Raw genomic sequence first — 20,558 nt, forward strand, 5'->3', positions numbered from 1 at the left:
AACCTGGGACTTGTCAGTTTGCTGCTCTTCAGTTAGGTAACGTGCTTGATCCAGATTTGTCACTGGAGGTTTCTGCAGCAGTCACTGCTGTACGTGAAGCTGCAGCGCTCTTTTTTTTTTTTACATAAATTCAAACACATAGTGATAAGGTACTACACAATTTTCTCGTTAATCCTCTTCTAGAATTTTCTTTCAATCTGTGCACTACAATTTAGAAAATGTTCCTCAGAGCATTGTGGTTCACAAAACCACCTTAACAGCTTCCTAAGTAATTATGCTACTAGTCAAAAAAAAAATGTTTGTTTTCTTTTCCATCTACCGCAAATTTCATGCTAAAATGAACGCACTTGGCCGGCGCTTTTTCTCAAACAGCATATTTCCGCCATGACAGAATAAGGTTGACTTTTAAATAATATTTGTTTAATAAACATAATTCTCGTAGCTCTTTTTGCTAGCTACTACCTTCCTTCCTCATTACAGATAAATGCACACTCCTGAAACATATGTGATTTCTCTTTTCATTGAAATTAAATTAGGTTTCAACTGTTTCTGTAATCTAGTTGGGATTAACCCCTTTTGATCCCACCAGCAGGGTTTGTGTGGCCGAATGCTAATTAACAATAACCACAAGACAAAGCCTGATAAATCCAACAAGAACATCACATCAAAGCTGCAACCCAAAGTACACTTTTTGTAAAAGGTTAATAATGTGGACGCCATGTCTTTTTAACAGCTGAGATGCTTTTTGGAGGCTTTACAACATCCTTTGCATACCAGGATGATATATTAGGCAACACAACACCTGTAAATCTCATTTAAAAGAAATCTCAAGGGTCAGCAGCCTTGGCATTAAAATAATAACCTTCTTTGTGTTTTGATCCTTTTTCTTAAGGCCTAAACCCAATATCTTTGCAAAACAAGAGAGATTACAGGTTTCTTTTTCTATGGTACTCTACACTTGTCATTTAACCTACACAAATAGTCCACTTGGAGTTTTACTTTGAAAATTGAATGGGTTTTCTTGACTTTCACTGCATTGATCTTTCTCCCTAAAAGAGTCTTATTTGCTTAATTTTATTTGTCCGCTTTAAGTTTTTTTTTTTTCTTTTCTCGTTAAGATGATTTGGTTGCTGACTTATTAAAAAGAAAAACCTGCTGGTCCACGTGGTCCTCTTTCTCCTTGGTCTCCTTTAGATCCTGGAACCCCTGCTGTTCCTCGATCACCTGCATTACAGTCATTAGCTCAAGTGTGGCCGACAGAAATTTGGTCTCAAAAACCTCATCTGCAGTTAATCGCCAATGAAAGAGTCAATCATAGAGATCTTTCAACTTGTCTGATGGAGGTCCACGTACCTTTGGTTCCTGGAGGACCAGCTTCACCATGGAAACCCTTTTGACCAGGAGCGCCTGGATGCAGTAATGAAACGTAGAGTTCATGAGCTGCAGGTCAGCCAGAACTGAACTGAAGGGATGTTCAAAGAGGAGAGGTGGAGTTTTTACCTGGATTTCCTGGAACACCTGGTTCACCTGTGGCACCTGATGAAACCAAAGTAAGATCTTCAAGCAAAGTCAAGCTGACAAAACCACTGATGGGGTTCAATGGATTTTAACTGATCTAGAGTCTGTCTCTACATAAACTCTGATTTTCACCTTTTGGACCCACAAACCCGGGAGCACCAGCAGGACCGGGACGTCCTTGTTCACCTTGAACTCCTATCAAACAAAGTCAAATTGAGAACAGCTTTCTTTGGGGGGGGGGGATGGCTATGACCATGGACGAGTTTTACCTTTATCTCCTTTTTCCCCCACACCAGGCAGTCCTGGTTCCCCTCGGGGGCCCACTGGTCCCTCTCGCCCCCTTTGGCCTGCTGGTCCCTCTGGACCTGGTTCACCTGAAAAAAAATGAAGAGGTTTTCTCCTTTGGTTTCTGTTTAGACCAAGTTCAGATCTGTATGGTTTGGACATCTAAGAAATACGTTCAGTGCTAATCAAATTATTTAAACTTTTCCTTTGTCCTGGTTGACACTAATATAACGACCCCTTTGCCATCCAACCTTAAACCATGAACAGTCAGTTACACTTGGATCCTCAACAAAAGGACTACTCAGCAGCAAAACACCTAAAATCCTAATGGAAATGTGATGTCATAGTTCTCAAACCTAAGCTTACCTGCACTCCCCTTCGGTCCTCTTGGTCCATCCACCCCTGGGTGACCCATCGGCCCAGGAAGACCTTCAGAAAGAGAAGAAAGGTTATTTTTTATTTTGAAAGGATGCAGCTACAACCTCTTTCCCCTGAGTTTTACCTGGCAGCCCTGGTAATCCGCCTTCACCTGCAAGGAAAATGTTGTTTTTAGCACCTGACACAAATTCCTCAACTAAAAGACAAACAATGAACAATGTTTAGTTTCCTACCTTTTTGTCCCAGTTGTCCTGGGTCACCTGGAAAGAGACGGTTGGGTTAGACGAGTCACATAAACCCAGTTTAGAAATGAGAGTTTGGACTGTGAGAACCTGCCTTTGGGTCCCGGTTGTCCTCGTTCCCCTTTCAGAGAGAAGGCTAATGTTTCTGGAAAACAGATTATTTGGAGCTCTGTGATATATTTGTTCGGCTGTGTATCTGATGGAGAGTTCCCCATTACATTACAAACCTCTCACTGTGCTGGAGTGGAGTTCAGCTCGGACCAGCTGCTGAACTGTCCTTTGGAGGGCAGCGCTGTCCTGTTCTGGGTTGATGTGGTTTTCAGAGCTCCTCTCAGTGTTTATCGCATCCAGCGGGTCAATGATCTTAACACCAGAGGGGTCCGACAGGCGACTTGAACTGGCTGACTGCCTGGACGGAGTTTCCAAGGTCTTCACACGGTTCTTCAGGTGCTTTACCTCTTCTCCTGTGACACAGGATCAGAAGATGACCTTCAGCTCATGCTGTTAGAGGTGGTAGACGTGTTTTGCTGCACATGCTCCTGCCCGTCCTACCCAGTGCGATGAGGCCACACAGGAGGCCCAAGAGAAGCAGCAGGCTGAGCAGGAGGCCCAGCAGCCACTTCCACCAGCTGCAGCAGGAGCACAAACCGAAGCCGGCCTTATCCGTATGAATCTCTGCGGAATGAACAGGTCCTTCCATTCAGCAACAGCATAGACCACGTTAGACGGAACCATTGACTGTATATGAGAATTGGAATGAGTTACCCCTCCCCCTCACATTCCCAATAGGAAGTACCTGCTGATTGCAAGAAGCAAATATCCCATAGACTTCTATTGATTAATAAACCAATATTACTCACTGCATTAATCAGAATAGCCATTTTTGTTATGTTATTTTTTTTTTAAATGTTTTTACTAATCCAGATTTTTTCCTGACATTTACTCTGTAGTCCAAGTTATAAACTGACCAATCGGATGCCTCAATAAAAGTATGTGGTGCTTGCGGATTTTTGACCAATCGCTGCTTTTTGACTAAGTCCAGCTCCAACATGACGGCGTCTAGATTGCTCAATAATGTCGACTGAAACATCTTCATTTCGCCAGAAGTAAGCCATTTTCTGTGGGTGATGTCATACTCTATCTGATTCTCACATACAGTCAACAGACTGAACCCAAAAAAAACATACTGACAAACGCTCTACCTGCATATGTAGCTTTGTCTTTTGTGCTGGTCTTGGGAGTTGAAGCTACAGAAGGAAGAAAAACTTAAACCTTTGGACATAAAATTCTTCAGAAAATCAGAGGAGTTCATGCAGAGTCTTACTTTTGGCAACGACTCCATCCTCTCCGGAACTGGAGACCAGCTTCTGTTTCTCCCGCTTCAGAGAATCCTCAGAGTACGAAGCTGAAAACCCAACAGTCCCCACAATGGTCACAATGAGAGATACAGTTATGATCCCACATCTTTCATCGTGTCACTTCTATTATGGAAAGTCCTAAAACAAATCTTTCATTAAACATATTTCAAGTAATAAACTAGAAAAGATTTTAGATTTTATTTACAGAAATAACTTGTTTTTCCAAAAGCCTGTGGTTGTTTAAAAATAAGCTTCCTCTGTATTTTTATTCACTTTAATATTTACATCATTATTTTTATATTTCCAGTAAGGTTATCGTTACATTCAGTTTAATCGCTCTATTTTTGAATTCCATTTATGTTTATTAATCTGATTTTCTTTTTTTCAAAATGGCTAATTTTTGTATTTGTTTTAATTGTGAAAAGGTTATTAGTGTTTGATTAGCCAGATCCTTCGGGTCAGATAAGTAAGGATTAATGGCCGATGAAGTGTGCATTATCTGAAATTAACGTACTCCGTGGAAGCCTGAACAAAGTGCATTCATTTCTGACAATGCACACTTCGAAGGCCATTATTACGCTTATACCAGAGTCACGCACATAACAAAATACATTTTCAATTGTTTTTTAGTAAGACGTTACATGGTGAGCCACATTGTCTTGTTACCATGACAACGCGCTGAGGCCAGCCCCGACCTCGACTGCAGCAGCAAAGGAAAGTGATAAATATGCTGATAAATAAAGCATCAGTTCACCTCTTACCACTTGTTTTTGTCCAGATGATGAAGCAAAAGTTTGTTTTAAAGAAGCCAGCGCAGTGATATTATACATTTAAGATATATGACCGGATTTTTTTTTTTTTTTATCCCTGTGGATTATCCCTTTTTAATCCACACCCAGCAGCCAATCAGAGTCGAGGATTCACCCGGACCATGGTTTAATTTACAGATAACTAACCACAAACAGGATTGTTACTTCTCCAGCTTTTATGATTCAAATAAAGTTAACATTTCTGTTCTTCTGAAAACCATCAAACAGTTTTTAGACAGATCTGTTGCTTTGTGCAAGTTATTCTTTTCTTTTTCAGCTCAAGTGACCTAAAGCGCAAAAATTCTTCTCCAACTGTATTTGACTAACTGATGGAGATTGGAAAAAAATTCTATGGGAAATTATATATGGGACGAAGTATCTGGGTAATTAAAGCTTTAAAGGCCCGTACACACCGGGACGAATATTCGCCAGGCGTTATTCACCACGTTTTTTGTGTTCACACCCAGGCGATTTTCGCTGACGATGAGCCGAGCGAACATGCATTTTCCTTCCCTGACATTAGATGGTGCTTAATGTAAAACAGAAATACTCCTGTACACAAGGTGGCGCTGCGCAACTTTACGCTTCTTACGCTTCTTAAAGAAGAGAGCAACTATTTACGCGCTTGTCAGAATCATACAAAGAAAACATGAATATTTCAAGCACCAGTAGCTCAAACTGGTGCTTGGTTCGGGGATATTTTAGAATGTCCTTCATTATTTCTTCGCGGCTGTGTAGATGCAACTCGGCGTTTATCTTTTTCGCTGGTATGTGTGCTCAGCAAGGCAGTTTTGTGTTTGAGGGCCCCCAAGTTGTGTTTTACTGTAACTTCAGAGGCTCCAGACACGTGTGCAAAAGCGCCATTCTCATTGGTCGAATAGATTTCGACGCGACTCGTCAAAAAAAAAAAACGAACCCGAGGCGTTTTTTAAAAAGTGACGCTTTGACGTGTGCCGTTTTTTCGCGTCGTGGTGCATACTCACATTGGTGTCCTTTGTTTAGTCACGAGGCGTTAAACGTCGGCGAAAATCGCCGGCGAAATTCGTCCCGGTGTGAACAGGCCTTAAAAGTGGTCCTTTGCTATTTTGCAGTTCACCTTTTCCAGTCTCCCCGTTTTGCTGTTTTTTTTGTTCTTTTTTTTTGTTCGGTAGATTCTGTTGTGCATCTGGAATGCCTGTAGACCGCTGTCAATCAATCTCCTCCATGCTTTGTCTCCTCAACAGATTATGCTCAGTTTACCACATTTATCTAAATCTTTGATCCCGAGCAGATCTCTGATTTCATTCGATCGTACTGGACTGTTTTTTCTTCAAAAGTTTGCACTTTGAGAGTTTAAACGAGAGAAAAAGTGTGAACATGATAATGTCCATCTGAGAAAAGTATATAAAGTGTGTAGTTAGGAGTTTCCCATCTGTAATAACTAAGTTGATTACTTAATGGAGTTAACGTACTGTGGTTTATTTATTTTTTTTAGAAAGCAACTCCCATCATAAACAAGAGACCACTTTAATGTCAAGCACTCATACACGGTCAGGTTTAGAGACCAATATGAGGCTACAGAATAGCTGTAGATGCTTAATGAAGCTAACCTGCTTGTTTAACACAGAACCAACGTTATCCTGTTAAGAATGGATGCTCTGATTTTAAACGGTCTTTAGATTCATTTAAGAGGATTCAGCTATTTAGAAAGTTTAATCAAGATTTCTCCACCACTTCTGGACTTAAGTTACTTAATCACCAGTTTTTAGTCTGGTGCTTCTCTTTAAATATCTTGAGGTGTTGAAAAATTTTTCTTTTCATTTGTGTCTTAGTTATGTGAGGATAAAGAAAAACTATTGTTTTAAATTAAGATAAAAAAAATAACTAACTTTGAGAGCCTTCCAAACCATAAACCACTCCTTAGAGAAAATGTCAAAAAGATGAAATAGTAAAGACCAAACCTCCCATTAAGTAAATTCAAAATAAAAGAATAAGTAAGATGAAAGAGTTTTTCTAAAGATTTGCTGCATCTTGGGCTTTGGTGGTACCAGAATGAATGGAAGGTGCTTCAGTCATGAACTGCTTCCCGGTGTCTTTGTCCATGACGAGCCGCTCCGTCTCCTTCTTGAATGGAGCATTTTCCTTCTCAATCAGCGCAGCCTCGTGATTGGCCGAGCTGCTGGGTCTCGCTGCCTCAGACAAACAAGACCTTAGGTCATGACCTGTGCACTGTCATATGCGACTCCAGAAGGACGCGGGTGTGAGCTGCCTCACCTGCGCTCGAACTCGATCCAGAGACGTTTTTCTGCACACCGTAAACTGTAGGCGGAGAGTAACGTATCGTATGATGCTACATTCACAAGCAAACCTTTACCGAAGAGCAGAGCATGGAACAGTTTGAATATTAATCCTCTCAGTTACCAATTTGTGGGCCGCTTCCAGGCGGATAGAAGACCGGCTGACTCGTACCCCCCAGGTTGTTCTGCACGCCGTAAACTGGAGCTGGAACAGACGAGCATGTTGGCAATAGATAAGATTAGATTTATTGTCATTGTCCGTTGTACAATGAGAATGAGGCATCACCATTACAGTGCAAGAATAGCAAGGAACGAAATAAATATCAAACAAACAGATCAGTACATACAAGTCTACAAATATAAACTGTAATGAAGAATGTCCGAAATTAGTCTGCAAAATTGCATAAAAAATTTGTGTGTAAACGTGTCAGATGTGCAAGGGGTAGCAATGAGGTGGAGTGTTGACGATGTGGACAGAAGTATGGATTTTATCTGTGCATTTTGGAATTGAGGATGGTTATTGCCTTGGGAAAGAAGCTGGTTTTGCTGCCGATGCCTCTGTAGCGCCACAGCTAACTCTTAGGGTTGTACCTCAGTTGACTAGTTAGAGATGCTAGGTTCATTCATAATATTTTTAAATTAGCAACAATTTTCCCACTACGTGTAATTTTTGCATGAAGGAAAACTTAATTCACCAGGAGTTTTTGTAAGAATGACACTAGAGGAGTTTGAGACCCTGCAGTTCACACAGACTGTCAAACTAAATTCCCTTTCATTGATCTGAATGAAACCTAACCTTAAAACACCAACTGAGATTGTCCTGAGGCGCTACACAAAAAGCACTAAAAACACAGTCCAATTATTATCTTCTTAATTTAAGTTTGATCACAAAATATCTTAACATGCCTCACTGACAAATGCACAATTACAATCTGGAAAATGAAATTCAAAATGATTTTAAGAGAAATTAATTAGTTTTTTACATTTTATCTAGAAAAAAAATATGCATCTTTTTTTTTGGACAATAAAGCAACCAAAAACACAACCAGCTGCTCAAACCACTTACTGCCATTTTGCTCAAAAAACATGATTCATGCAGGTTCTTTCACTCTTCATGGTTCACACATAAATTCAGATTGCTTTCTTAAACAAAATCCCCCATTAGCAGAGGTGGTTTCTCACCGGAGCCACTGGCAGGAAGTCCCGTGTTCACCGAGGGGAACCCATGGGTTAGGTTGTTCTGAACTCCTGAACAGAAAAGAACCTGACTAGAACCCGGCTCATTCAGACCAATCCACAAACTACTATTCCTTTAGTAATTATCAAATATTAGATGTATGGAGGGTGGGGGGCAGAAGACTTTGGAAGGGTGGCAAATAAGAACAAAGTGGAAGGCCATTGCAAACGAAAGAATCAAGGAAATGTATTTGTAAAAAAAAAAAGAAAGTAGAATGCGTAATTTGATTTAAAATATTGCTTTGATTATTTTTGCAATCCTTAAAAATCCTTGGATCAATGATTTTTTTAATCTAATGACACTAATGAACATTTTACTTGTTACCGTTCTTTCCATTTACCCTCCTTTCCATTTATTGTTGCACGATTTGCATCCGTGCACAACTGCCTCTCGTTTTTTGCACACTGATGTCTTCTGTTTGTCTCAAGCTGCTTGAATCTCTGTGCGATCTACAGTTGTAATGGCAAAAATTTCTAAATGTATTGTTATATTGATTCAAAAATTGGGGGTCCATTGGGGGGGCAAAGCTTTTTTTTCTGAAGGGCAGCTCCCAACTGTTATCTACAGAAATTAAACTCTACAGCATTTTTAGTGCTATAACCTTAAATGTTCAAATCTAATCTACGTTTATTTACAGCGTTTTCAAACTGCTTGATCTTATTCTTTTACAAAATCCTGTTTGAATTCATTTCCATCTGCAGAGAGTAGATTTTCTAGTGTAACGTCAAACATTTTCTGTATAAAAATACCAAAACGGACTTTAACTCTTGTTATCCGGTGTTACAGGTGACTAACCTGACTGGTAAAGAGGGGCGGTAGTGGAAAAGTTATTGGGATTTGTGTTGTATCCATATCCACCAACACCCGCGTCTCCGGACCACATGCCGTTGTACTGATCTGAAAGAGAAAAGAAAGATGAGTGGAAAATGAAAATCACCTTTTCTGATGAGGAAAAAATGGCTGAGCGTTGGACCTGGGGAACTGTCAGACAAGGTTCTGGTTTCCACGCTGGCCTTCTTGGGGATGGGCAGTGTGTTGTTGGGAGACTGGGGCGGGCTGGTGCTGGTGGAGCGGTTTCCTCTCAGAAGACGCTTCACATCATCAAGCTCCGTCCCTTAAGCGCAGAACCAGGTAAAACTCTTCATGGTTCTCCCTTCAAACAGACATTTCTCGTAGGTTTTAAACACACAGGGGGGGGGGGGGGGGGGGGGGGGGACTCACATCGGGCTGGAGGTGAGGCGCTCTGAAGCCTCGCTCTGATCTCGCTCTCTGAAAACCAAATCAAATCAACAATCAATGAACTTTATCAAAGTGATCAACTTAATTTCCTAAAAAATGTCCCTTCATGTTATTGTCAATGACAGTGTGAACAGTGGTGCCTTTATTTCTTTATTTGTACGCAGTACAAAAGTGGCACCAGGCCTCCGTGAAGGCTACACCCTGGTTTATGCAGAGATTTCTCGGAAATTTCCAAGGCACTCGATTTTGGAATTGAAGTTGGAGAGCGCTACAAAATGGTGAACGCGCTATACAGTATAGTGCACTAAGTAGTGAGTAGTGAAGGAATTCAGACACAACCCAACTCTCCTCCTCTGATAGGATCCATGAAGTGTTTTTATGTGTTGACCCGATACATTTGTGGAATAGTTTTCACCACTTTAGGATACATTTCCTGTTCATCCTTGTTAATTTGGTATTTTATTTGCTACACTTGCATGATAGTCAGAACTAGGGATTCCGTAATTCTTGGTCTAAAACCAAACCTTATGTTTACTTTGTTGAACTGTAACGTTGGGAAAGGGAATTCCAGTATGTTTACATTGAAAGAGTCAAACACGTGTGTATGAAGTATTTTTTTTTATTTGTTTATTTACTTAAACAAATAAATAAAAATACTTCTTACATTACATTACACCAGGTTTAGTATAACCTATGAAAGCTTTATCTTCATTGTTACTCACTTATAGCAAATGAAAAGTTTTTTTCACTTATTTTTTATGTTTTGTTTTTCATTGTTATTTTGCAAGAAATCATATATCCAACCAAAACAAAACCGGGGCCCAAAGATCAAGGTTTGAACTGAATTGTGGGGAAAGTGAGTAGTTGCATCCACAAACTAACATTAGGAACAGACCAGCTGTTAGTGGTTTATTTGGCTGTCAGAGGAGTGTTTTTACGATGGTCTATTAATTTATTTTTTTACTGTAAGGGCGTCGAGGTAAAACAGTTAAAAATATATTATTGATCCAATGAATCTGGATCAGACAGCCTTATTGCAAGTCACTGGATGTAATCCCACACAAAAAGCTCACGCAAGTTCAGGGGGGATAGAAGGTGTTGTTCCTGCAATGCCATATTTTGACTCTAGGCGGCGCCCTTGAGATAGGTGCAACAACATTTTGACATTTGTTGTTTGTTCTGGCGCCATGGGCGGGGCCTGTCACTTTAAGGGGAAAATGGCTAATGCTGATTGTGGTTACCTTTTCCAGTTGTGATCTCTAAAGTTTTTAAGCTAACGTTAGGCTACTTTTGTGGCCGTACCTCTACTCTGAGCTCTCCCTCTGGTGGGCAAACTGGATGCTGCGCTTGAACTGCCTGTAAGAGAAAACGCAAACTTCTGAGGATATGAAATACTCAAGTGTGAGTTTCATGGTTTGTCCGTACCGTACTCCTTCCTGTTGTACTCAGGAGAAGATTCTCTACTGGAGCTTTCTGAAACGATACAGGTCACATGACTGCTTTTCTTTTGTTAAAAATGACGTCTGTGACATCGTGGCCTACCATCAAATACATCCAGCATCGTTGCAGCTGTGGTGCTGGCACTCTTCCTCTCCTTTGACTGAAGGGAGTACGCACTTGGAGACAGTGGACCTCTCTTGGCCTCCCCAGCTCCTCCTGAACTGTAGCTGGACTTGGTCACTGTGGAAACTGTCACAGCTCCCAGACCAGCTTCCCTTTTTCCGTCTTTGCCAGCACTTGCAAAGCTTTGTGACATGCTGGAAGAGCCCCCTCCAGCTGCTTTGAACCCCTCTACTGCCCCTGACGCTGTACTAAACCCTCCTGAGGACACAGCTACAGCACCAGTGCCCCCGGAGCCCCCTCGCTTTTTGAGTCCACTGTGATGGGAGCTGCTGGATGAGGTCAGAACAGACCTACTGGAGCCTCCGGAACCTCCACCTGAACCTCTTCCTCCTGAAATATCACCTGCACAAAGCAAAAATATTCTTTTTTTTGGTCGAACTTTTGCAGGAAAAACAACCGGCCAAGACCAAGGCTGGAAAAAAAAAAATTCAGCAAGACTGAACAGGAAAACAGATTATTTTCTTAATAAAAGGAATTCTCATTCAAGCTATTTTTCTTATTAGGGAACATTCTTTAACAGCGTGCCTGAACACGCTTCATTACTGTACAGCATCACATCCATCTGCCCTTAGATGAGAATGATTTGTGACATGCTCACATTTTTGAAGCTGGTGGTGCCCAGGGTAAAGATTTTTCATGTCAAACATAAGATGATGAGCTGTCATTCTGCTGCCCAAAGGCAGAACATTTAATGTGATGCTAACTTCTCTTTCTTACCTTCATAGCAACTTTACTCTACAGTCCAAAAGGAAACCTTTCTGTGCCTAAACCTCTGACATGATCAAAAAATAAGGTTCCTGACATATGCTGACACTTATTTGCTGATTATAGTATTTTTTTTAAAATCACATTATACGTTTAATTCACTTTTGTGCCCATGTCTTTCACATTTGTTGATTAATTTAAAAAATGTATTATAAGATGAAAAAAAAAAAAAAAAAAATCAAATACCAGATTTTTCAGCCATGAACTTTCCAAAACATGGCACAACAACAACAATTACACTACTGATGGATACATGTTTGAGTTAAACACATTTTGTGATATTTGTTATCCAAACTTGTCCAAAGTCACACAAAGCAGTCAACTGGGAAGTCTCTAAAGCACGCCAACAGACAGAACAGAATTTCATAGTATTAACTGTATAGAAGAACTGGAGGGAGTGACCCTTTTTTTCTGCATTTCAAGTTATTCAGATTATAAACTGACCAATCAGATGCCTCAAAAACAGCATGTGGTCTCGTGTCAAACGTTCAAATTGTTTGATTCAAAGTACTATTTGTCACGCGTCTGTTCTTTGCATTTGACTCGTCCCCCAGAGGAGCGTTGGACTACAGACACAGCCGCACTCGGACACCATTTGGTGATTGATACACAGACCTCTGACCAATCACTGCTTACTGACGTCGTCTGGCTCCAACATGGCGGCATCCGTATTGCGCAAAAAAAATAGCGACTGAATTGACTTCATTTGGTTGGAGTTATTTTCAATGGATGACATCATTCTCGGTCCAGTTTTCATTGACAGTCAATGGTTCATAGACGCAAAACGCAAAAAATCTGCGATGATTGAATATTTCTACTTTGTGATATAAACATCTCTTGCTTTGTTTGAGGTTTTTTTTTTCCAAGATAATGTATTTTTATTAAACATTAATAAAAAAATAAAACAAGTCATAACATAACAAGCTAACACTGACTAGCTAACATTTATTTGCCTAGTTTAAGCAAAAGCATGACAGTTTTAGCATAATTTGGGTTTTTGTTTTACAACCGTCTTTCCTGCTCCTTTAAATTCTGTTGATTATCCTGTTGATTATATTTTTCTAGTGGTCAGTTCGTATATTTTGGCCAGTTAGCCGAATTGTTCCAAAAACAAGTTAACCTTGCTAACATTTTAGCGGTCTCGTATATAACTGCACTAAAAAAATGAACACATTTTTGTCTCTATCCAAAAAGCTTTGAACCAGTTAATTTAAGATAAAGATAAACCAAAAGACAAAAAGTTGTGTATTTAGGAGTCTGACAAACCCCTTAAATACTCATTAATCAAACGTGGCTAGCTTTTAGAATTTTATTTTAATCTAAAGAACACTTTTAAGTCAAATGAAACACTTGAAAACTCATGTTTAAAAACATACCGATACAATAAAGTACATATGCATGAAAGGGGAAGAACTGCATTAATATGTTTTAACATCAATAATGTTTATCAGTGAATCTATTGGAGACAAAAGTTATTTGGAGAGCATTTTTTTCTGTATTGTTATCACTTTAAATTTTCTGTGTAACCTGTTAACAAACGTACTTTGTGATGTCAGTTGAGTAGTTGTTACTGATTTTGTGACCACTAAAAAAAAAACAAAAGAAAAGAAAAAAGAGGTTAGCTTTTGACAGATTTCATACAGAAAATAGGACTGCTTGACATCTCACCTTTGCTGTTTCCTACAGCGCCTCCACCTGAACTGACGGTTCTGACCGCTGGGAGGTTGTCCATCCAACCACAGTTGCTAAAACTAAAAATAAAAAAAGTTTGTGCTGAAATGTACAGACGGCCATCGTACGACAAAAAGGAGGAGGTCGTTTTCATGACTGTGTGTGTCTATGTTCCCTGAGGGCAGCACTTACACATGCACTCATATTTCTCTCTTATTGAAGATCCTCTTTACAGTCAGACATGATTTAAAGGGTTCACCTTATAGAAATAGGCGTAACAGGTTCGCATAAAGGAAAATCTCTGAGAGCACCTGGCTGGAGCTGGCGTGAGGTTTCACTCAGGAAAATACAAAACCATTTCATATTTTGCCTCAAGTCATACAGGTGAAGAAAAATACAGGATTCCTTCAAGCAGAGTGGAGCCTGTTAATGCGGATGTTTACGTTTGAACCTTAAAATCCAGTTAAAAGAACATTTCTGGGTCACCAGAGATCTGACTTTCATTCTCGATGGGAGACATTTAACATTTATGAATGTTAACGTTTGTACAGATACTGGGACCAATCATGTCTGCTAATCGTTTAAACTGCTTGTTATTATTTATTCATTTTTAATTATTATCTAAAACTTGTTATCACAATAACAGAATTGCTTTCACAAGAAAATGGATTTAAATTCCAGTTCACTTTCTCTAACAAAAAACCTTTTATCTTATTCGGAGATCAGAGGAAAAACACAACAGTTCCTCTAGATGACCATCATAGGATCTCCACTTACTTTGAGTACTTTACACTCTAAAGACTCACTTTTTTTAACTTAACACAAATATTTTTAATGCTAGAAATATGTGGCTTAATCATGCCACACTTAAAATATTCGCTGTGCCACTTGGCTACAATTATCCCTTAAATTCAGACCAACAACAGCCTTAGGACTTAAACACGAGGGCAATGCAGCAATGTGCATCTTACGTGGTGACAAGATCAACTTCCATCTGTTTTTGTGTTTGGTCGCACAAACAAACGTGTGAATGACATTCAATCATTAAATTAATCATTTATTTTGACATTTTTTCTCATTGATATTTCTTTTGAACATTTTCATTTCTCCGTTGGATGTTCTCCCTCTGGGTTGGCTGCTGTTCAGCTGTAGCTCTAGCAGGGATCTGCCCCCCCCCCCCCCCCCCCCATATCAGTCGTCATTTGATGAGCAACATTCCTGAATAAAAATCTATTTATTTTCTGTTCTCCTGAAAGTACGCATAAACAAAAAGCAGTTATTTCCTCGTTATGACGATGTTTTATGTTAAGGAAACAAACGGACAGAGTAACATTTAAAGACACGGTCACTGCTTCCTTCTGCTATAATTTACCAAACAAAAAACCAACAGGAGGCCGTTAGAAGAATTCACCAAAGACTGTCAATAATCAGGAATCTTTCTGTTTAGCATCAGAACAAGAGCCATTAATTTATATAGAACTAAAGTTGTCCCAAGGTGCAAAAGTATAATAAAAGAAAAAAAAAATAACAACCTATCCATCCATCCATCCATCCATCCATCCATCCATCCATCCATCCATCCATCCATCCATCCATCCATCCATCCATCCATCCATCCATCCATCCATCCATCCATCCATCTTCAGAACCTGCTGAATCCCTTTTGGGGTCATGGAGCTACTGGATTAACCCAGTTGCTGTTGGGTGAAGGTGGGGTAAAACCCCAAACAGGTTGCTAGTTGATTGCAAGGCTGCACATGTCCTACGTCCCAAACGAGCTAAAATAAATGAAATGTATTTTATATTTATTTCACAGCTAGGTTAAGGGAGCAAAGGTTAATGCGAACCACATGTTAATGATCCTTACAGGGGAATTAAAACATGCTAATGGTTAGAAACGTCCAGCAGGAGTCAGTTACGGTGACCATCATGTGTGTGGTCTCTGCAGAAAACGGGAAAGAAAAAAAAATAACAGACTGTTTACTTTTTATTGTGAATTCACAATAAAGTGGCAATTTAAAAACCCTCTGTGATGCATTAAACCATTTTGAATAGTCTATTTTTGTCACTGAAAATTTACTAAATGCAGCTTCATGAGCCCAAATTTACTCTGATCAACACCAGTTTTCTTTAGTAATCTGCTTATCTAAGCATATAAGAAACTTTCATTTCTTTTATTAACCATAAAACAGTTTGTTTGTTGGACACCTCATATTGGCCATCATTATCTGACTTTTCTTTAACTACAAACAGCATTTTCAATCATTATTTTCAGGTTGGTTATTTTCTAACATACCATAGAAGTTTTTTGTTTTTTTGCTTTTATTTTGGATCTTTTTGCTTTAATGATGTTATTTTCACACAAAGGTCAGCAGGTTCCGTGTTCACCAGGCTGCCATGGACCTCCAGAAAAAACCGAGCAGATGTTATTTAACTGATGATTCGGCTGGTGACCAGAAGCTCCTTCCTTTTGACCATCAGACTGTAGCATCTTCTCACCGTCAATTTATAAACAAGTTTGAGTACAATGTACAGTTTGGTTTTTAATAAAACAGGTCCACGAATTTATTATTTACAGTTTGTAGCTAATTAGTAACAATATTTTCAGGTTTTCTGAGATTTTGTGAGGCTAAAATCAAAATAATAGAAGGAACGAAAATTAGAATTATTTTTTGCATTGATTGAACATGAAACAAAAATACAATGATCAGATACGTGTGTGTGTGTGTGTGTGTGTGTGTGCGCGCTTGTGTGTGTGTCCTGTGTTATGATCCATAATTGATCTCTGATATGGAAACAGGTGCAGGTGAGGCAGGAGAACCAAACAGTCCTGCCCCAAACCTAAAGCTGTTTCAAACTTTGCGAGTGGACAGAACGGATCTTTACTGTACCTTTGAGATCATTTGTGAAAACGTCGGCGCTCTTCCTCTTGTGCCCTCAAAGGAGGAGGCGAACCAGTGAAGTCCAGGTGTTTGGGTGCTGTGCAGCTCCTGAGCGTCTCAAGAGCTTGGAGAGTTTATGTATTTGCTTTGTGTGACTCATAGCTTCAGTAGACAAGTCTCAACAGAGCTGTGGGGGCTGGGGGGGGGGGTTATTTCTGCAGCCCGCAACAGGCAAACATACAAGGTGCAAGTACAGAACCCCTCAGGACATGAAAAGAGTGAAAGTGACTGAAGATTGTTGCTGCATTGTTCTTCGAGCGGCGGATGTTTGTTAGCGGCCTGTTTGGCGTTCGGAAAGCCAACACTAAAGCTCAGACAGAAATCTGATGGAGGAGCGTCGGCGCCTCCAGATTATCTGCTGAATGGCTTCACGCCGTTTCTATTCACCCTCAGTGAGGCAGAGAAAAACGCTCCTTCCTGCCTGTTGTCCACATTCCTGCAGTTTGGAGTTGGGTAAACGTGAACATCTCAGCATCTTTCTTTAAGAATCCAACCTTTAGATCATTGACCTCCCTGTTAGCGTGCCGTTTGTCAACAGAGGAACCCGAACCTTCATCCTTTCTGGCTTTTGATCTTTACAGTTTTTCAAACTTTAAATTCTGGCATTTTGTCGTACTTTTGGCTCAGTTTTTAATCTGATGGACTCCTTTAGTGGTGTGAAGAATCCCATCAGTGAGGCCCAACACAAAGTTTTACATCAATGAGGACTCTCAAACACTCATGTGAACATCCTCCCCCACAGTCCTCCTTCAGGGTTTGGGCAGTGGCCGAAATTTACATTTGTAACCCTTGTGCTATCCTGGGGAGTTTACCAGTGGGAGTTGGGTCATCTAGACCCACTAGACAGTGCTCTGAACCTTTTTTCTTCAATGATTTGTGATCTTCACTGGTGTCCATGGATTACATGAAATCTTTCCACCTTTATCCACCTTTGTCGTGGTAGGGAGAACATGTCAAAGTAAGGGTGGGGTCATCTAAGATAGCACAAGGGTTAATGGCCAGCCAGGTAGATTAAAATTAACGGCCAAGCATTTTTTTTTTTTACCAACTTAACTATTACATTCTTTAACACAGAAAAACCTTACAGACCCATTCCAATGATAATAGTGCTTTTGCGCTTTTAACATGTTCTTGTGCCATGTTTCTCATGATGGACATATGTAAAGAAAATTCATCTCAAAATGTAATTTCTGAGTATTCCTTTAATCAAATTGTTGTGAATCAGAAACAGACTGGTTTGTAAAAGCTTGTAGGTGCTTGTAGAACCTACAATCGGTGAGCCACAATCTCCCTGCTCAACCTCCATTCTGATGCTTCCATGCGTAGACGAATGGATCCATGTGTGTCGTCGTTTTCCTCGTCTGAGTTGGCGTCTGGCTCCAAACCGTACAGCTGCAATACTGCTCGCCGTTTTTGTTGCACTGGTAATGTTAGGTTGGGGGCGTGAGGGGCTGTAAGCTAGCAGGAGAGAGCGTACACAAAGGGATCATGGGAATTGAGCGGAGTGCCAACAGTCCTGCCTACAGCTCAGAGGCCAATTTTATTAAGAATTTCTGCCGCTCTGCAGAAACTATGTCCCAGAAAACCACACATTTATTAAATTTTTGTCTAAAAACAACAATATAATAATAGATTTTTTCCACGCTTTTCCAGACGCTGAAAGCCTTTACAAAGTGTCCATTATTCAGTCACTCCTCTTTTATCCTTGGTCATGGTAACAACTGATGTAGCCACGGTTACCCTGGGGCAGACTGACGGAGGCGTGGCCCACGATGGCAGCCATCACCTGGACATTCATACGCATTCACACACCAGTGGAGCCACTCTGGAGGCAGGGAGGGTGAAGTGTCTTGCCCAAAGACGCAACGCAACACAACGAAACTTGACTGGGGGATCAGAGATCGAACTGCTTCAATCATTGGATGACCTGCTCAACCACTGCCGCCCTTCAATCGTAATTAACAGACCACTGGGAACATTTTTACAATAGATCAAAAGATGATTGGAGTCATATTTTAAGAAAATAAAATTGCCTAAAAATAATTCATAGATGGTATGAAAGTGTTTTTTTAGTGTAAAGCACGCTGAGACAACAAAAATAGATTTCTTGCACGGGTGCATATCGCCAGAAAACATCTTTCTAATTCTGACTCACAACATTTTTCAACAATCCTGATCTGATCTAGAATAAAGTCTCAAAAGTAAAACAGTTCAGGAGAAACGGGGACAGATCTTCTGGGGGTGTATTTTTTGGCAGGCCCCTCTGCCAGAATAAGTCCCCTTCTAATTCTGACTCCAAGTGATTTGTTTTATCTTCACGGATAAAATCATTCTAGAAAAAAAGAGAAAGGTTTGTTTAGGATTTTACCTCTGATCTCATCGACAAGAATAATCAAAATCATCAAAGATGTTTTTTATAGGAACGTCTTATGACAGTTCCTACAAAAGAACAAGTGGAGTTTCAGTTCAACACCCAGCAGCTAAATGTGTTTGCCATAAATGTGCCAATAAATTCCTTTCACACCCACATTCTGTAGAATCCAGAAAAAGATATCATATTTGACATTTGACTAGTTAGAATAGTGAATTTATGATATAAGAAGTTATGATGAACTAATTTAGTGTTAAAACCAAATATTTTTTATATTAATCTGGTCCAGCTGCGCATTTCTTCATTGCATTTTGTAGTTTGAGTCATCCATGGTTATACTTTTCTCTTCAGATGTTCCGCGGGGTTTTCTATTCCTCCGCTCTACAGATGTCTCCAAACTCGTCTGACAAGTTCCAGCTTATAGCCTGTACTTCTGTCAGGTTAGATATACTGATGAATAACGAGACTGGCCTCATCACAGGAAATAGAAAATAGATTTTTACAGCACCTGAACCATACCGGCCCACCTATGTAGATGAATTTAGAAACATGTCTCAAACTATTTCTGATTAAAGCAACAAAAGTATTCGAAGGAAAAACCAAAAGAAATCTAGTCCAGCGAATGAATCAAGTTCAAAGCCTGTTGCATGTACCTTGAGGCTTTTGCGACCGCCGTAACCCACAAGAACCTGGAGTGACATCAGTGTAACAGAAAAACATCCTAAATGTGTTCTGTGGTCCAGTTGGTCTGTAGAATAGCCCACATTATTTTCTTTTTTTAAGTAAAACGTGTCTGGGTACTTATGGGCTAAGGGACCATGTTGTGTGTGAGTGGTAAATGTATCGTCTAAGTTGTATGCACTTATGACGTATGGGAGATGCTGTTGTATGGTGCCTCATTACTGACCACACGTGAATGCAGCACACGTGGGATGTGCCGGTGATTCATTAATCCCTGTAGAATGTCCACACAAACTGTACTTTGTCTAATTTTCACATTTCTAACAGTCCATCTGCACATAGAAGGCACATACTTATCACATCAACACCACTAATGGGCCTCTTGTGCAGACCACAGGTTTTATGGGAGTTGATAAAATGAAATATCTACCCCGTATCTACCCCAAATTAGGGGAGTTATATGAGAGTTGGATAAGCTAATTCTTCTCTTAAAGTTCTGGTACATCGCCTGTCCGTCCTGGGAGAGGATCCCTCCTTCATGAAACCCATGAGGTTTCTTCTTCTTTTTTTCCTGGAATCTATTTTTTTTAGGAGTGTTTCCTTACCAAGAAGGGGGTCTCAGGGCCGGGATGCCCAGTTTAGTCTAGCGTAGCAATCAGCTATTGTAATTTATAACTGATTTTATTTTATTTTATTTTATTCAATTAATGAAGCCTGTTGAGACAGCTAAGTTGTAATATTAGGCTATATAAATAAAACTGAATTGAATTGAATTATTACATTTTCTTTTCTTTCTTTTATTGAATTGAATTATTACATTTTCTCTCCCCCCCCCCCCCCCCCCACACAAAAAAAAAAACATGGCTGCAATATTGTTATCAAAATCTTGATCTGGTGAGAATTGGGTTTTTGGTGTTTTGAACATGTTTCTCAACAGGAAACTTCTCTTTTTTTTACGTCTGTCTCCTACAAACATTTGACATTGGTCCATTTTTGAAATTTTCTGACAGTCTTTCAGTGTCTTATAGCTTATTGTCTCGTAGCCAAACATGAGTTGTTGTGGTGAAACGGTTTGAGCGTAAAAATGGACCTGATTCTCAAAAGAAACTGTTGAATCAAACCTTCAGAGACTGGATTAAATATTGTTCAGTAGTATGTCAATA

General features: G+C 39.9%; 1 protein-coding gene across 3 annotated transcripts in view; it reads right to left on the bottom strand.

Annotated features, from left to right (window-relative positions):
- Nucleotides 1-16,401, bottom strand: part of col17a1 (collagen type XVII alpha 1 chain) — a 27,175-nt gene extending 10,774 nt beyond the window's left edge. Inside the window, exons 1-26 of one of the 3 annotated variants that reach the window (XM_011493273.3) lie at nt 16,293-16,401; nt 13,399-13,481; nt 13,274-13,315; nt 10,885-11,307; nt 10,768-10,815; nt 10,645-10,698; nt 9,325-9,372; nt 9,077-9,217; nt 8,899-9,000; nt 8,049-8,114; nt 6,991-7,071; nt 6,844-6,888; nt 6,618-6,758; nt 3,748-3,828; nt 3,626-3,670; nt 2,976-3,098; nt 2,651-2,887; nt 2,518-2,568; nt 2,415-2,441; nt 2,306-2,332; nt 2,170-2,232; nt 1,788-1,892; nt 1,651-1,713; nt 1,501-1,536; nt 1,354-1,407; nt 1,153-1,224 (exon numbers count right to left, since the gene is read on the bottom strand). In XM_011493273.3, coding sequence (XP_011491575.1) covers nt 1,153-1,224; nt 1,354-1,407; nt 1,501-1,536; nt 1,651-1,713; nt 1,788-1,892; nt 2,170-2,232; nt 2,306-2,332; nt 2,415-2,441; nt 2,518-2,568; nt 2,651-2,887; nt 2,976-3,098; nt 3,626-3,670; nt 3,748-3,828; nt 6,618-6,758; nt 6,844-6,888; nt 6,991-7,071; nt 8,049-8,114; nt 8,899-9,000; nt 9,077-9,217; nt 9,325-9,372; nt 10,645-10,698; nt 10,768-10,815; nt 10,885-11,307; nt 13,274-13,315; nt 13,399-13,462 — 2,239 coding nt within the window. In that variant the 5' untranslated portion in view covers nt 13,463-13,481; nt 16,293-16,401. The remainder of the gene's footprint in view (nt 1-1,152; nt 1,225-1,353; nt 1,408-1,500; nt 1,537-1,650; nt 1,714-1,787; nt 1,893-2,169; nt 2,233-2,305; nt 2,333-2,414; nt 2,442-2,517; nt 2,569-2,650; nt 2,888-2,975; nt 3,099-3,625; nt 3,671-3,747; nt 3,829-6,617; nt 6,759-6,843; nt 6,889-6,990; nt 7,072-8,048; nt 8,115-8,898; nt 9,001-9,076; nt 9,218-9,324; nt 9,373-10,644; nt 10,699-10,767; nt 10,816-10,884; nt 11,308-13,273; nt 13,316-13,398; nt 13,482-16,292) is intronic. The other 2 variants (XM_011493315.3, XM_011493361.3) reach the window with 2 other exon arrangements.
- Nucleotides 16,402-20,558: the final 4,157 nt, after the last annotated feature.

Source organism: Oryzias latipes, chromosome 1 (assembly GCF_002234675.1).
Source record: "Oryzias latipes chromosome 1, ASM223467v1".
In the NCBI taxonomy this organism is placed as follows: Eukaryota; Metazoa; Chordata; class Actinopteri; order Beloniformes; family Adrianichthyidae; genus Oryzias; species Oryzias latipes.